This window comes from Rhineura floridana, chromosome 7 (genome assembly GCF_030035675.1).
Source record: "Rhineura floridana isolate rRhiFlo1 chromosome 7, rRhiFlo1.hap2, whole genome shotgun sequence".
Lineage (NCBI taxonomy): Eukaryota > Metazoa > Chordata > Lepidosauria > Squamata > Rhineuridae > Rhineura > Rhineura floridana.
Window position 1 is genome coordinate 82841476 of NC_084486.1, and position 18543 is coordinate 82860018.

At 41.5% G+C, this 18543-nt stretch overlaps 1 protein-coding gene across 3 annotated transcripts in view; it reads left to right on the forward strand.

Moving 5' to 3' along the window:
* The window catches only part of SH3PXD2A (SH3 and PX domains 2A), a 426239-nt gene that overhangs the window by 178813 nt on the left and 228883 nt on the right, over nt 1–18543 (forward strand). For all 3 annotated transcript variants that reach the window (XM_061636089.1, XM_061636087.1, XM_061636088.1), the window contains exon 5: nt 16672–16763. In XM_061636089.1, the coding sequence (XP_061492073.1) occupies nt 16672–16763 (92 nt within the window). The remainder of the gene's footprint in view (nt 1–16671; nt 16764–18543) is intronic.

Here is an 18543-nt window from a genome sequence, read left to right on the forward strand (position 1 = left end):
TGCATTTCACATTATTATTCTCATCATCATTTTTTATTTGTATGCCATTTTCCCATGGCAAACTATGCTCAAAGTGGCTTACAACACTGGAAAAATTTACATAATAAAACATAACATTTCAAGATAATGCATTAACAGTTACAATACATAACATGTAAATATAAGCTAATTGAAGCATTCTATATTTAATTAATGTACACAGTGTGGTGTAGTGGTTAGAGTGTTGGACTAAGATCTGGGAGACCAGGGTTCAAATTCTTACTCAACTATGAAGCGCACTGGGTGACCTTGGGCCAGTCACTGCCTCTCAGCCTAACCTACCTCACAGGGTTGTTGTAGGGATTAAATAAGGAAGGGGAGAACCATATACATCACCTTGAGCACCTTGGAGGAAAGATGGGATATAAAATAAATAAACAATCCACTAATTATCCATAAGGCGTAACAATAGAAATACTATTTGTTTGTTTGTTTATTACTCGCCCTTTACCATGAGGTCCCAGGGCAGGTTATGACAATATAAATACAAGATTAAAATCAATTCAAGCACATAATTCAGAAAGAAGAAGAAGAAGCAAATATAAAAACAACTCTGGAACTACACAGAGCTAAACAGGCCCCACCCTGCCAGTCTCTAGGCAACTAGAGCACCAGGAACGCTTTGGTAGCTGGAGTGAGTCAAGGGCCCACCCTCCCAACCAAGTGGAGGTAAGTCAAACTAAGAGTAGGAACCAGGTCCTGCAGGACTCACTACTAGATGTCATTAATTGCTTCTCTCTCAATAGGGACCTTTTCCGCTTTCCTTCTGATTGCAATAATAGTTTTCCTTTTGATTGACAATGTATTATTCTGATTGAACAATATATATTGTTTCAGTATAATGCTAGCCAATAATCTAGCTTTTGTTGCAGCTAATGTGCCACATCGAAAACTGTTGCACTAACATGTGAAAGGTGATGTGAAGGCTGAGGACTGAGTCACATGTTAAGTGCTATTAGGTATTAGAGAAGTGAACATACTTTGCCTTTCTGAATAATCACTCACCATAGGTGGAATCAACTAAGATAGCCGCACTTACGTGCCACTGAAATAAGTGGGACTTCAGTCATGTCAATTTTTCACATTGATGTTAATGGTTAGTATGCTAGTTTAGATGAATTAGCCTAGATGTACAAATCTGATTTATATCGATAAAAAGTCTATAATCTGAATTAGCTTGGTGAAGGGGGAGGATTAACTAATCTGAATTTAAGGGTTTTTGTGTGCAGTCAATTTCTATATAATAAATGCACAGTTGTTACCTACTTGTGAAAGATCCAGTTATCCTGGATTTCTTCTGCACAGATATTTCTGTCACTGGGAAAATGCAATTATTTCCTATAGCTGTCTTATCATTGAGGGTATGTATACACAACAGATTTACACTGGTTTTATGCCATCTTAACTGTAGAGCTTTTCACCTGCCCCCCCCACCTCCCCTTGAATCCTGGGTACGGAAGCAAGTGTGTGGAGAACTCAGTGGCAGCGCCCACTTTATGGAACTCCTTCTTGAGTGCTACTCAGTTGTCCTCCACATTAGCTTCATTTCTTCCACACCATACATTTAAAGCACATGGTTCCTGCAGAGAATCCTGGGAATTGTAGTTTGTTAAGGGTGCTGTGAACTGTAGCTCTGTGAGGGGTAATCTACACTTCCCAGGATTCCTGGTGGGAGGCCGTGTGGTTTTAATTTGCTTTAAAAGTATAGTGCAGATGTGATGCAAGCTAAAACATATCTATTTGTCCAGGTCTTTAGGTCTTAAACTGATTTACAGATTGCTAGTTCATGGTTAAAATGTTTTGATTTTAGGGTGTTTTATTGTATATTTTTATATTTAATTTTATATTGTATATTCCGTGTTGTGGCTTCCCTGTCTTAGACAGGGTTGGATAGAAAAGCTACATAATAAAGAAATAAGTGTTAAAGAGCCTTTGTATCTCTAATACAATTACTGTTCCCAAGGGATCAACTCTAAAACCATTTCAGTTCAGAGTGTAGAGGCACTTGCAGAATGTGGTCTCAAGAGTGTCATTGGCACCCTTTGGACAGTGCCTATAAAACCAGCAGTCAATGAGCGACAGTTTTCCCATTCTGTTGCCCCTGCCTTTTCATGAGCTTTTAAAAAACATTTCAGATTTCTCAAAAACAAAAACAAACTTTTACAGGCTGTGTGCTCTCCTTCCCTCCATTCAAGTGCTGCAGGGTTCATTTAGCCTTTTAAAAAATGGACAAAGATGAGCAAAGCTACCCTTTCCTTTCGCAGCAATACCTTAACATTTCATCAGTCTTTTTCTTTAAAAAGTCTTGTGTGCTCATGTTCTCCGGTGCCAAAGTGCATATATCTTCTGTTTAAAAATAAAAGAAGCAAGCATGGATATAGCTATCACTTATAGCAAAGCTATTGTTTGTAGCCCAACCTCACTGATTGTATGAGGACAATATTTGCACTACTGGCAGTATGGAGCTAGTTAGTGCAGAAAAAAATCTACACATAGTCAATTCAAATGTCATGCTCTGCAGTCCTCTAACAAAGGACTGGGAATTAGCTCTGTATACATGTACTCTTTCCTCCCCTTCCTTCTTCAGCCCACCTTAATGGAACACTTCTTGGTTTGTCAAACTACAAACTGTGGTTTAAAAAATCTCTCCAAAGCAGATTGCAAATGAATATTAAATTGTGGTTTACAATCCTCATTGGGAGGGATTACTCCACAGCAAAGGGTAGTTTATCAATTCAGGATGTATTTCATTAAACCAAGCATACAAGGAGAAGGGAGAGGACAGACTATGGATGTACAAAGCCTGATCCTCCAAACTATGGACTAGACTAACAGGGAATATGACGTCTGATTACAGACACAGAGATCTCAGGGTGCCCTAGTATGGTTATAGGCCACCAGTGCTTATATTTTCAGTAGTTCCTTCCTGTAGTTTATATGGAAACAATACCAACACAATATTCCACACAGTCCCCCTCTAGGATGCACACCTTAATGTGGTGAGGGGAAGAAGCTGAGAGCAAAGCCGTCAGGAGCCTAGACCAAGAGGCTAGACTCCTAGCAGGGGCACCCAAGGCAGAATGGTCAAAGCTGAGACACCAGACTAAGATGCATCCAAACTCAGAGGAAGGCAATGGTAAACCACCTCTGAATACCTCTTACCACAAAAACCCTATGAACAGAGTGTCCAAAATGCAACACGAGATAGTGCTGGAAGATGAGACCCCAGGTCAGAAGACACTCAACGAGCTACTGGGGAAGAACAAAGAACAAGTACGGATAGCGTTGTGATTAATGATACAGCTGGGTCAAAGCCGAAAGGAAGCCCAGAGGCTGATGCGCACAGATGCGAAAGGAGAGTCCGGAGTTGTATGACGCACATAATAGGAACATGGAAAGTGAGAAGCATGAACCAGGGAAAGTTAGAAATTGTCAAGCAAGAAATTGAAAACATCAACATTACAATACTTGGCGTGAGTGAATTAAAATGGATGGGAATGGGACATTTTCAATCAGGCAACTACAAAATATTTTATGTAGGAAATGAGAAGTGAAGAAGAAATGGGGTTGCTTCAACTGCTTGCTGAAGTTTAGACTTTCAGTAACCTCTTCCCTCTGCAAGGGTGGGGGACCTATTAAAATGGTCCGCCCCCGGAGACTAATGGATCCTGAAGGTTTTCAAAGGGCTCTGGGGGATTTTCCGGCTGATAGGACTGGCGCTCCTGCTGAAGCCCTGGTCGCTGTGTGGAATACGGAGATGACCCGGGCTGTAAACACGATCGCTCTTGCACGCCCTCTCCTGTGTAGAGCTCATACAGCTCCATGGTATACTCCAGAGCTGAGAGCGATGAAGCAAGATAGGAGGAGGCTTGAGCGGAAACGGAGACGAACTCCCGACGGATACAATTATGCGCTGGTTAGTGCTTCGACTAAGCTCTATGTAGGAGCAGTGAAGGCAGCTAAAAAACATCATTTTGCTGCCACTATTAAATCATCTCTTTGCCGCCCAGCGGAGCTCTTTCGAGTTGTCCGGGGGCTTCTCCATTCAAACCCTCCGGACACGGTGGAATCATCGGAGGCCTGCTGTAATCAGTTTGCCGATCACTTCCAGAATAAGATCTCATGTATCTGCCAGGACCTAGACTCTCAAGTTATAGCAGTAGATCCTAGTGAGATGTCCGGAGCACAGTCTTGTCCTGTTTTGTTGGATGAGCTTCAGTTGGTTCAACTCGAGGACGTGGACAAGGTGCTTGGACAGGTACATGCAACCACTTCGGTACTGGATCCTTGCCCCTCCTGGCTGATAAAAACTAGTAGGAATGGAACAGGTAGCTGGGCCAAGGAAGTGATAAATGCCTCTTTACGAGAGGGAGTGGTCCCGGGCTGTCTGAAAGAGGCAGTGGTGAGACCACTCCTGAAAAAGCCTTCCTTGGACCCAGACATTTTTTTTTTTACAATAATTTTTATTCAAATTTTCATAAAACATAGAAAACAAAATCATAAAACATTCAAAGACAAAAAACAAAACAAAACAAAAATGATTAAACAAAAAAAAATAAAATGTTGACTTCCCATTTGTCACATATCAAATCAGTTATAGGTCTACAATATATAACAATCCTGTCTCTTAAATCATATTATAAAATCACTTTCCTCCAGTAGTTATCTTAATTAATCATCAAATCTCATAAACATTACTTTATTCTTTCCACAAAAAGTCAAAGAGAGGTTTCAATTCTTTAAGAAATATATCTATCAATTTTTCTCCAAATAAACATGTCAATTAATCCATCTCGTTAATAATTATAATAATCTTATTGTCATAACCATAGTCCAAATAAACATTTCGATTAATCCATCTCATCAGAATCTGTTAGGTCCAATAATTTCAATAGCCATTATTCCATTATCCCTATTAGTTCCATCTTCCATCTTCAATAGTCCTGTTAAGTCCAGTAATTTCAGTGTCCAATCTTCCATTATCAGTATTCCATAATAATCTTGCTGTTGTAGCCATAGTCATATAATAAGAGTCTGATGGGAATTTCCTCTATCCCAAATATTTTCTTGCCATCCATTCTGAATAAGTTGCTGAAATACTGTTGTAAAGTCATATCTGTGTTCTTCTTTTTTACAAAATGCACTGGCTCATCTCTTAAGAGTTTTTCCATTGTCACATGGCTGCAGTTAATTCCATAGATTTTCTCTATATCAAGCTCCATCACATCATTCCAGTCCAGAAGATTATCCAAGCCATTGATAACTTTATCTCTAATATCTTCATTAATTTCTTCAGAGATAACGTTAAATTCCAAACAGTAGATTTTATTTCTAAAATCCATAAACTCCAGATCTTTTTCCAATTCCACATTTGTTCCAATCTCCAGGGCTTGTATCTTCCCTTTATTTTTTCTTTTCTCATCTCTGATCTCATTCTCCTCTCTCACAGGATCCCCTATTTCTTTAAGCTCCTGCGTCATTTTGCTCAGTTCAATTTTCAGCTCCTTACTACCCTGTCGCAGGGTTTGTTTCGTTATCTCAATCTCATCCATTATTTTCTGAAACATAATTACTTCCAGATTCTCAGCCACTTTCTTGATTGCCATTTTTAAAACCACGAAAACAAAGCAAAACAAAAATAAAGAAGAACCACTTCTTATTTCAGCAACAATTGGGTTAATATTCCAGGCTTGATGACATCACAGTATAAACAGAGCAACCTGCCTTATCTCTCTATGTTCAAGAATGCAAAACAAATTTAGTTCCCAGCATCAAAACAGTTAGTGGCGTCGTGAAGAAGCAGATTCGTCAAAATAAAATAGACCAAAAAGAGAATAGTCCCAGACAATATAATATTCCTTGGAATAGAAATCAGGAATAGAAATCCCTCTTCTGTTTATTATCTTTAGAATGCACTTCCAGGACAGCTTTTTGCGACAGAAACAGAGATAAGCTGTTAATTTCGTGAATAACAGAGAAGAGCTATATCTCACCCAGAAGTTGTCCAAAGCCGATCAATCTGACAAATCTCCTTTTGCTGCAACAATTTAAACCAAGTAAAAAAAATAATAGAAAGAAGGGTGCTTGCCTGTTAGTCCGTTCTCTCTTTAAAGAAAAGATAAACGTATCGCTTAAGCAGATAGAGCTTGTTAGGAAGTCCGTCCGCCATTGTTGGCTGGACCTTATCTCATAAATTAATGAAATCCAGTCCTCCCAACAAAAACAGGCTTTTGAGGTTGATCTCTACGTTTCTCCCTGCCCGGGAGAAATTTCATCAGTCAAAAAAAAAAATGTTCTGACTGATTTATATCTGAATAAGCTTCTTTTGAGGCGGGAGCCCGTCCCAAAAGCAGTCACAAGCGAAGTCACCCTTCCCGGAAGTCCCGGACCCAGACAATTTTAACAGCTACAGGCCAGTGGTGAATGTTCCATTCCTGGGCAAGGTCTTGGAACGGGTGGTTGCTGGCCAGCTCGAGGCGCTATTGGATGAAACTGATTATCTAGATCCATTTCAATCGGGTTTTAGGCCCGGTTTTGGCACTGAGACAGCCTTGGTCGCCCTGTACGATGACCTATGTCGGGAAAGAGACAGAGGGAGTGTAACTCTGTTGATTCTCCTTGATCTCTCAGCGGCTTTTGATACCATCGACCATGGTATCCTTCTGGAGAGGCTCGCGGAGTTGGGAGTTGGAGGTACTGCTTGGCAGTGGTTCCGCTCCTACTTGGCGGGTCGTCTCCAGAAGGTAGTGCTTGGGGAACATTGCTCGACACCGCGGGCTCTCCAATATGGGGTCCCGCAGGGGTCAGTTTTGTCCCCCCTGCTTTTTAATATCTACATGAAGCCGTTGGGAGAGGTCATCAGGAGTTTTGGAGTGCGTTGTCATCAGTATGCTGATGACACGCAGCTCTACTTCTCCTTTTCATCTTCTTCAGGTGAGGCTGTCGATTTGCTGAACCGTTGCCTGGCCTCGACAATGGACTGGATGAGAGTTAACAAACTGAAGCTCAATCCAGACAAGACTGAGATGCTGTTGGTGGACGGGTTCTCTGATCGGATGGTGGATATATACCCTGTCCTGGACGGGGTTACACTCCCCCTAAAGGACCGGGTTCGTAGTCTGGGAGTCTTTTTAGACTCTTCCCTCTCACTTGAGGCTCAAGTAGCCTCGGTGGTTAGGAATGCGTTTTACCAACTTCGGTTGGTAGCCCAGCTACGTCCCTATTTGAGTAAAGAGGACCTTACATCAGTGGTACATGCTCTGGTAACCTCACGTTTGGATTACTGTAATGCGCTTTACGTAGGGCTACCTTTGAAGACAGTTCGGAAGCTACAACTAGTGCAAAATGCGGCGGCCAGATTGCTGACAAGGACCAAGCGGTCCGAGCATATAACACCTGTTCTGGCCAGCTTGCACTGGTTGCCAATATGTTTCCGGGCTAGATTCAAAGTGTTGGTATTAACCTATAAAGCCTTATACGGTGCGGGACCACGATACCTTGCAGAACGCCTCTTCCGATATGAACTGGCCCGTGCACTACGTTCTGCTACGAAGGCCCTCCTCCGGGTTCCAACTCACAGGGAGGCCCGGAGGGTGATGACAAGATCTAGGGCCTTCTCAGTGGTGGCCCCCGAACTATGGAACAGTCTCCCTGAGGAAGTACGCCTGGCGCCGACTCTGCTCTCCTTCCGGCGCCAGGTCAAAACCTTCCTATTCTCTGAAGCATTTTAAGTTACACTGATTTAATTTTAAAAATGTTTATTGTATTGGATTGTTGATTGTATTTTAGTATTATTTTGTTATTCAATGTATTTTTATGCTATTTTATGTTCACCGCCCAGAGAGCTATTGCTAGATAAATAATAAATAAATAAATAAATAGTGAGAAGTGATGTAGCCATAGCAATTAGGTCTGAGTGAGTGATATCAGTAAGATTAAATGGGAAACGTAGGAACATAACCATCATCCAAGTCTATGCTCCAACAGCAAATGCAGAGGAAGAGGAACTGGAGAGATTTTATGCAGAAGTACAAAAAGAAATCACACACCAAAACAAGATGTGCTGATAATCATGGGGAACTGAAATGCAAAAGTAGGGAACAGAGAAGAACTAGGAATTGTGGGGAAATGGAGCTTAGGAGACAGAAATGAAGCAGAAGAAAGACTTACTGAATTCTGTGAAGCCAATAATTTGTTTCTTGCAAACACATTTTTTGAGCAACCGAAAAGACAACTGTACATGTGGACATCACCAAATGGTCAATATATAATTATATATAATTGGTAGCAGAACATGGAGAAGTTCCATACTTTCTGTGAAAACAAGACCAGGAGCAGACTGCAGTACAGATCATGAACTGGTAATATCAAAAATCAGAGTAAAGCTAAAGAAGAACAAAGCACTCATGATGCCAAAATACAATTTAAATAACATCCCAGAAGAATATAAAGACCAAATAAGAAACAGGTTTGAGGCTTTCAACTTAGTTGACAGAGAACCAGAAGAACTATGGAGTGAAGTCAGAGACATTATCAGGGGAGAATGCAAAAAGACAATACCTCTAGTTAAAAAGAGAGAAAGTCCTAAATGGATAACTGAAGAAACTCTTAAAATGGTTAAAGAGAGAAGGAAAGGAAAAGCAAGAGGTGATAGAAACACAGTTAGAACCCTAAATTCAACAATACAGCAACTACGTAGGGACAAAGAACTATTACAATAGTTATAGTATAGAAATAGAAGAGGACAACAAAAAGGGTAGAACCAGAGCCCTATTCCAAAAGATTAGAGAAATGAAAGGGAAATTTAAACCAAGAGTAGGGATGTTGAATAATCAACAGGGAAACACACTGACTGACCAAGATGAAATAAAAGGAAGATGGAAGCAATACACTGAAGAACTCTATAAAAGAGATGCCAGGATGATAGATTCATTCATGGAGGAACCATATGATGAAGAACCAGAAATTTTAGAATGTGAGGTGAAAGCTGCTCTTAAAATTCTTGGAAGAAACAAATCACCAGGAACAGATGGCATACCAATAGAGTTGCTACAAGCTACTGAGACTGAATCTGTCCAAATCTTGACAAATATTTGTCAAGAAATATGGAAAACTAAACAATGGCCCACAGACTGGAAGCGTTCAATATATATCCCACTTCCAAAGAAAGGGGATCCCAGGGAATGCAGTAATTACCGAACTATTGCCTTAATATCCCATGCAAGTAAAGTAATGCTCAAGATTCTACAACAAAGGCTCTTACCATATATGGAGCGAGAAATGCCAAACGTCCAAGTTGGATTCAGAAAGGGAAGAGGCACCAGAAATCATATCGCAAACATATGTTGGATAATGGAACGGAGCAAGGAATTTCAGAAGAAAATCACCCTGTGCTTTATTGACTACAGCAAAGCCTTTGACTGTGTAGATCATTAAAAACTATGGAATGCTTTAAAGGAAATGGGGGTGCCACAGCATCTGATTGTCCTGATGCGCAACCTATACTCTGGACAAGAGGCTACTGTAAGAACAGAATATGGAGAAACCGATTGGTTCCCCATCGGAAAGGGTATGAGACATAGTTGTATTTTATCACCCTATTTGTTTAATCTGTATGCAGAACATATCATACGGAATGCGGGAATGGACCAAGATGAAGGAGGTGTGAAAATTGGAGGGAGAAACATCAATAATTTAAGATATGCAGATGATACCATATTCTTAGCAGAAACCAGTAATGATTTGAAACGAATGCTGATGAAAGTTAAAGAGGAAAGCACAAAAGCAGGACTACAGCTGAATGTCAAAAAGACTAAAGTAATGTCAACAGAAGATTTATGCAACTTTATTCATTCATGGAGGAACCATATGATGAACAGAGCTTGGAAAAGTTACTTTTTTGAACTACAACTCCCATCAGCCCAATCCAGTGGCCATGCTGGCTGGAGCTGATAGAAGTTGTAGTTTTAAAAAGTAACTTTTCCAAGCTCTGTTCATCATACGGTTCCTCCATGAGCTCTGATGATGAAGAACCAGAAATTTTAGAATGTGAGGTGGAAGCTGCTCTTAAAATACTTGGAAGAAACAAATCACCAGGAATAGACAACATACTAATAGAGCTGCTACAAGCTGCTGAGACTGAATCTGTCCAAATTTTGACAAAAATCTGTCAAGAAATATGGAAAACTAAACAATGGCCCACATACTGGAAGCATTCAATATACATCCCAATTCCAAAGAAAGGGGATTCCAGGGAATGCAATAATTATCGAACTATTGCCTTAATATCCCATGGCAGTAAAGTAATGCTCAAGATTCTACAACAAAGGCTCTTACCATATATGGAGCGAGAAATGCCAAACGTCCAAGCTGGATTTAGAAAGGGAGGAGGCACCAGAGATCATATCGCAAACATATGTTGGATAATGGAACGGACCAAGGAATTTCAGAAGAAAATCACCCTATGCTTTATAGATTACAGCAAAGCCTTTGACTGTGTAGATCATGAAAAACTATGGAATGCTTTAAAAGAAATGGGGGTGCCACAGCATCTGATTGTCCTGATGTGCAACCTATACTCTGCACAAGAGGTACTGTAAGGACAGAATATGGAGAAACCGATTGGTTCCCCATCGGAAAGAGTGTGAGTCAGGGGTGTATTTTATCACCTATTTATTTAATCTATATGCAGAACATATCATACGGAAAGCGGGATTGGACCAAGATGAAGGAGGTATGAAAACTGGAGGGAGAAATATCAATAATTTAAGATATGCAGACGATACCATACTACTAGCAGAAACCACTAATGATTTAAAACGAATGCTGACGAAAGTTAAAGAGGAAAGCACAAAAGCAGGACTACAGCTGAATGTCAAAAAGACTAAAGTAATGTCAACAGAAGATTTATGCAACTTTAAAGTTGACAATGAGGACATTTTATATTTCACAATGCCTCCAACCAATTATCAATACCTTGGTACAGTCATTAACCAAAATGGAGACAATAGTCAAGAAATCAGCTATGAGAGAACTAGAAAAGTTCCTCAAATGCAAAGATGTATCACTGAACACCAAACTCTGGATCATTCAGACCATGGTATTCCTGATCTCTGTGTGTGGATGTGAAATATGGACAGTGAAAATAGTGGATAAGAATCAACTCATTTGAAATGTGTTGTTGGAAGAGAGCTTTGCTCATACCATGGACTGCGAAAAAGACCAATAATTGGGTGTTAGAACAAATTTATTTATTTATTTATTCATTTAATTAATTTGTATCCCGCCCATCCTCCCAGCAGGAGCCCAGGGCGGCAAACAGAAACACTAAAAACACTTTAAAACATCATAAAAACAGATCTTAAAATACATTAAAACAAAACAGCATTAAAAACATTTTAAAAACAACCTTAAAAAGGGTTAAAAACATTATTAAAAAACATATTAAACAATTCTGACACAGATGCAGACTGGGATAGGTCTCAACTTAAAAGGCTTGTTGAAAGAGGAAAGTCTTCAAAAGGCGCCGAAAAGATAGCAGAGATGGTGCCTGCCTAATATTCAAAGGGAGGGAATTCCACAGGGTAGGTGCTGCCACATTAAAGGTCCGTTTCCTATATTGTGCAGAACGAACCTCCTGATAAGATGGTATCTGCAGGAGGCCCTCACCTGCAGAGTGCATTGATTGACTGTGTATATAAGGAGTAAGATGGTCTTTCAGGTATCCTGGTCCCGAGCTGTATAGGGCTTTGAACGCCAAAACTAGAACCTTGAACTTGGCCCGGTAGCAAATGGGCAGCCAGTGCAATTCTTTCAGCAGTGGGGTGACATGTTGGCGATACCCTGCTCCAGTGAGCAGTCTCGCTGCCGCATTTTGCACCAGCTGCAGCTTCCGGACCAACCTCAAGGGCAGCCCCACATAGAGTGCATTACAGTAATGCAGCCTGGAGGTTACCAGTGCATGGACAACAGTGGTCAGGCTATTAAGCCAGAACTGTCACTAGAAGCTAAAATTATGAAACTGAGGTTATATTTTGGACACATAATGAGAAGACATGATTCACTAGGAAAGACAATAATGCTGGGGAAAACAGAAGGAAGTAGATAAAGAGGAAGGCCAAACAAGAGATGGATTGATTCCATAAAGGAAGCCACAGACCTGAACAGGGCGGTTCATGACAGATGCTTTTAGAGGTCACTGATTCATAGGGTCGCCATAAGTCGTAATCGACTTGAAGGCACATAACAACAACAACATTCCACATAGTTAATAGAAAGTAGTTGCCTCTAATTACTATCTATAGAAATAAACCATTATTAAAGGCATTGGGATTTTTGAACTCTTAGTGCACGCAGTAAACCATGAAAAATTAGGAAATACAGGGGTCCTCTGACACTCAGGATGGACTTCCTTAACACTTGTGTCAAGCAAGACAAATCCTAAACCCTATAATTAACAGTCAAACTTACCTTTTCAAACCATATTATGTCAGTCGCAGTCAAGCCTAGCTTACCAAATTGCATTAAACAATGGAAATGAACCTTTATCTTCAGACATGAAAGGCAACTGTTACTAAGATCAACAAACATATTGATGTGGATAGGGGGATGCATGTCACCCCATTGTCATGGTCAGATCACTTCCTGGTGAAGTTTAGACTTATGACTCCGTTCCTTCCCTGCAGGGGTGGTGGACAGATTAAGATGGTCTGCCCCTGGAGCCTAATGGAATCCACAGGATTCCTGAATGCCCTGGGGAAGTTCCCAGTACATAGAGCAGGTGTCCCTGTTGAAGCCCTTCTCACGCTGTGGAACAGCAAGGTGCTTCGGGCTGTTGACACAGTTGCCCCCAACCACCCTCTCCGGCGTTGTGGAGCCCAGCTTGTGCCTTGGTACACCAGTGAGCTAAGGGCAATGAAACAGGCTGGACGACGGCTAGAGCGCAAGTGGTGAAAGATGTGCAGTGAGGCTGATCGGGCATGAGTAAAACATCATAACCATGCCTACTGTGTGACGGTGAGGGTGGCGAAGAAGGCCCACTTCTCTGCCTCCATTGCATCCTCAAGTAGCCATCTGGTGGAGCTTTTCTGTATTGTCAGGGGTCTGTTGACATCAACTCCAGGAAATGGAGTTTCAGACCCTTCGGAGGCCCACTGTGAATTGTTTGCTAGGCACTTTGAGGGTAAAGTTGCTCACCTCCGTAGCAATCTTGATGCCCCATCCACATCTACTGTAGTCCCCAATGAGGTGTCCAGTGCAACGTCTGCTGCAACTTCTTGGGAATGGTTTCAGTTGATGACATAGACAAGGTGCTTGCGATGATGCAGCCAGCAATGTGTCCTCTCGATCCTTGCCCTTCTTGGCTTATTAAAGGGGATCTGACAGAGTGGATCCAGGGTGTGGTCAGTGCACCATTGTGGGGGGGAGTGGTTCCAGACGCCTTGAAAGAGGCGGTGATTCGACCACTCCTGAAAAGTCCACCCTGGACCCATTGGTTTGTGACAACTACTGACCAGTTGCAAATACCCCCTTTTTAGGGAAGGTGATTAAGAGGGTTGTGGTGCAGCAATTGCAAGTACTCTTGGAGGAAACAGATTATCTTGACCCATCCCAGTCTGGGTTTCAGGCCTGGTTATGGGACTGAATTGGCCTTGGTCGCCCTGATGGATGACCTTTATCGGGAGAAGGACAGGGGGAGTGCGACCCTGTTATTCTTACTTGATCTCTCAGCAGCTTCTGATACCAATGACCGTGGTATCTTTCTGGGCTGACTTGGTGAGCTGGGTATTGGAGGCACTGTTTTACAGTGGTTCTGATCCTATCTCCAGGGTTGCTCTCAGAGAATAGCATTGGGTGACTGTTTTCGGCCCCCTGGCAGTTGCTGTGGGTACCATCTTGTCCCCCATGCTGTTTAACATCTATATGAAGCCCTTGGGAGCAGTCATCAGGAGATTTGGAGCGAGGTGTCAGCAGTACGCTGACATTACCCAGCTCTGTTTTTCAATAACATCTGAATCAGGAGAGGCCGTGCAAGCCCTGGACTGCTGCCTGGACTTGGTGGTGGGCTGGATGAGGGCCAATAAACTGAGTCTGAATCCTAGCAAGACGGAGGCACTGTGGGTTGGTGGTTCCCGAGTTTGGAGAATTTATCAGTTGCCTGCTTGGATGGGGTCATACTCCCTCTGAAAGAGCAGGTCCGTAGTCTGGGGGTGCTTCTGGATCCATCTTTGTCACTGGAGGCCCAGGTGACCTAAGTGGCTAGGAGTGCCTTTTACCAGCTCTGGCTGGTGAGACAGCTGCGGCTGTTTCTGGACTGGGATAGCCTGACCACTGTTGTCCACGCACTGGTAACCTCCAGGGTGAATTACTGTAATGCGCTCTATGTGGGGCTGCCCTTAAGATTGGTCTGAAAGCTGCAGCTGGTGCAAAATGCGGCGGCGAGACTGCTCACTGGGGCAGGGTATCACCAACATGTCACCCCACTGCTGAAAGAATTGCACTGGCTACCTATTAGCCACTGGGTTAAGTTCAAGGTTCTAGTTTTGGTGTACAAAGCCCTATACAGCTTGGGGCCAGGATACCTGAAAGACCATCTTACTCCTTATATACCCAGTCGATCACTGCACTCTGCATGTGAGGGCCTCCTGCAAATACCATTTTATCAGGAGGTTCGTTCTGTACAATATAGGAAACAGACCTTTAGTGTTGTGGCACCTACCCTGTGGAATTCCCTCCCTTTGAATATTAGGCAGGCGCCATCTCTGCTATCTTTTCGGTGCCTTTTGAAGACTTTCCTCTTTCAACAAGCCTTTTCAGGTGAGACCTATCCCAGTCTGCATCTGTGTTAGAATTGCTTGTTAATATGTGTTTTTTTTAATAATATGTTTTTAACCCTTTTTTTAAAGATGTTTTCAAAGCTTTTAAAAAAATGTTTTTAATGTTGTTTTGTTTTAGGGTATTTTAAGGTCTGTTTTTGTGATGTTTTAAAGTGTTTTTAGTGTTTCTGTTTGCCGCCCTGGCCTTCTGCTGGAAGGGTGGGATATAAATCAAATAATAAATAAATAAACATATAGAAACAATGGAAGGTAATTGCTTTTAAAAATCTTATGCATGGTCACAGATCATTGTGTCAGGGCACTATCAATCAGCCATGTGGTGAATGAATTAGATAAAAGTTCACCAGTTCTAACTGGTATGGCATTCAAGTTACTGAAATCTCTCAAGAAAAATGACATTTTAAAAAACTTGCTTTTATGGCCTGATAAGCCAAGCAACCTTATTCTGGTGAATAGGTTTATGGCACTTCTAAGATTTGGTTATACTGAACTCTTTGGTGCCAACTTATCTTAGAAAAAGAGAGTAAAAAACAACTGTCCACTTATCCTTGACGTTGCTTGCTGATTTGATTAAAATTCTTCACAATATGGGAAGTCAGAATTTTTGTGTGTGAACATTGGCATCCTGTATAAACAACAGCTATTAGAAATTGGAAGGGAGTATTCCTAATATTTTAAAAAATATATAAATAATTTGGGTTTATCTCCATGGCATCATTTTGCACAGAAAATGATCAGAGCATATCTGAACCTTTAATCGAGGTCCAAACCACGAAGCACTACACTGTCTTGAAACAGGGAAGGATATAAATCTAAAGTAAATTAATTGGTTGGAGGCATTGTGAAATATAAAATGGCACCTTGCCCATCTTTAACTACAATAGATCAAAGGTTCAAAGTTGCAGCAAGCCATTTTTAAGTGAATTATGGAATAAATGAGATTATAATGTCAGGGAATGTTTTTTTTAAAAAAAATGAACTAGTATTATAAACATGTTTTGACCCAAAACACCTAGTCCTAGTGCTTGTTTAAATATAAAGCATAAGCATCTTTCTTTCTTTTGCGCCAGCTAATGATACAATTAGAAAAGATGGTGCCTTTCTTTTTAAAAATTCACCAGCACTAAAACAATAGTTTTTGAGTCTCTTATTCCAGTGACCCATCATTTCTTTCAACCACTTTTCTTTCTCACTTGCTGTAGCAAGCAAGATTCACAATTTCCCCATCACAGGTGGAGATGAGTGAGAGATCAAGTGGAACACCCTCCATCATCTAAACGCATGCATTACCTGCCCAATCTGCTCTTGAAGCTTCCCAACAGTACTAATATAGGGATAAATGGTAACTGCAAGAAACTGAAGGCAGTTGGTAATGTGGTAAACGTAAAACAGCCTTCCTCAACCTGGTGTCCTCCAGATGTTTTGGACCACAGTTCCCATCATCGTTGACCATTGGCTATGCTGGCTGGGGAAGACTGACTTGGAATAACCAACTAAAGCAGGCTTCTACAAACTTGGGTTCCCAGATATTGCTGGACTACAACTCCCATCAACCCTGACCATTAGTCAAATTGCCTGGGGTTGATGAGGATTGCAGTCCATCAACATCTGGATGCCCAAGATTGAGGAAGACTGAAGTAGAGGGACAGCAGGTGGCAGCTCTGAACCTGCTTGATGACCAAGTTCGTAAGCTAAAATGCTTGAGCCAGAATAGTCCAGATTTATTGTTTACAGATTTATTTATTTATTTTGAAAAAGTCTTTCCCTTTCTCTCTCTCTCTCTATATATATAATACAGGCATTGGTGAAGCTTCCCCCTCACATTTCTCAGTGTGATGAAGTCTTTCGGTTCTTTGAGACCAGACCAGAGGACTTAAACCCTCCTAAAGAGTAAGTCCTATTGTTGCTTTCTGCTGTTACACTTCTGTGATTTTGTTAATGAGGAAGGAAGTTAAAGGTCATTGCATTTTATCGCATCCAGAGGATGGGAGAACACTTAGTTTTATTTTAAGCTTTTAAAGCCCAGGGAAATGAGATTGTAATTTGGGAAATGTAAGCTTCTCTGTGTGTGTGTGTGTGTGCGTGTGTGCATCCACATGCTTCTGCAAGGGGAAAATTGAACAAACTGGCATTGGTTTAATCATAGGTCAGAGGACAGAACTTTTCTCGCTTTGTTAGTTTGCCTAATTGTGTTCTTCCATGGAATCATTAAAGTCATCAAAGTATTGGCTTTATCAGCTGAGGGAAATCCTGCCAGTGAAAAACCAATGTTTAATTACCGTCCACCTTACCAGATGTACTCACGCTCAAAGATGATTTGCAAGACTTTGATTATGATCCGTGTCGGATACAATTTCCTGACAGCCTATTTTTTAGAAGTAGAAAGCAAAATCAATCAGAATAAGAGAGCAGATTCTGATGAACAGAAATATACCTGCCATTCATCTGAAACATTGCCAATAAATATATCATTTGTGTTACATACCACTTCCCAACAGACTGTTATTAGCAGTTTGGCACTTTGCCCAGTGGTGGCTGGTGCCAAGGAGGTAGGTGATAGGCAGGGCCAGAGCCCTTCACAGGCAAATTATACAGCCACAAGAGGCTGTACACTATAGCCAGTGTGGGTTTTTCACATTCCACAATGTTAAATTGAAAATACCCCCCATGCCATTCTGATGTTTCCCATAAGCTCATTTCAAAACAAAACTTTACAAACTTATAGTCCTGAACTCAGAAACGCTTGCTTAACAACCCTCTCAATTTTCATGGTGATACACAACACAGTCAGAGAAAATAGAGAGTTCGAAGTCTAAAAAGAGAAGAAAAAAACCCCAAAGCCCTTTTGGGCTTTTTTCTGTCAAAGTTCTCATAATCTGTTGAAATTCATTAAACACCAGCCATGTTCACAGAGTACCTGGAATCCCATTACTGACCTTGTCCCATACTCTGGCCTTCATCTTCTGCAGTTTAAAAGTTAAAAAAAATGCCTGGCTGATTTTTAATCAATTTAAGAAATTTTGTATTGAGCTGAATGATATTGCCGGGCATGCTCAATAAGAACCAACTGTCAGTGTTGCTTGGCTTGTCTAATCAGGGGGCCACACCCACACTAGACATTTATTTTGCTTGAGACAGTCATGGCTTCCCTCAGAGAATGCTGGGAAGTGTAGTTTGTGAAGGGTGCTGAGAGGAGACTCCTATTCTACTGACAGAGCTCCAGTGGCCAGACTGGTTTAACAGTAAGCTAATCTGATTGAAGCTCTGCGAGGGGAACAGGGCATCTCCTAGCAGCTCCCAGCACCCTTCACTAACTATACTTCCCAGGATTCTTTGGGAGAAGCCATGACTGTCTCAACTGAAATAAAAGGCTGGTGTGGATGTAGCCAGGGACAGCTTTGCTTTAAATTTGGTTGGGAGGCTACATGTGCCTGCTGTAAAATAAAAAGGTGGGGAAAACCCTGAAAAGCAATGATACCTTTCACAATGTTTTTCTTTTGGAAAGGAAAGGGGCTTCCCCCTCTGCCCAGTGCCCACCCACCTAATCTCCTCCTTTCCCCCTCCCTTCCCTGCCCCTCCCCTGGGTCAGTGTTGGACTACGACCTGGGAGACCAGGGTTTGAATCCCCACATAGCCATGAAGCTCACTCAGTGACCTTGGGCCAGTCACT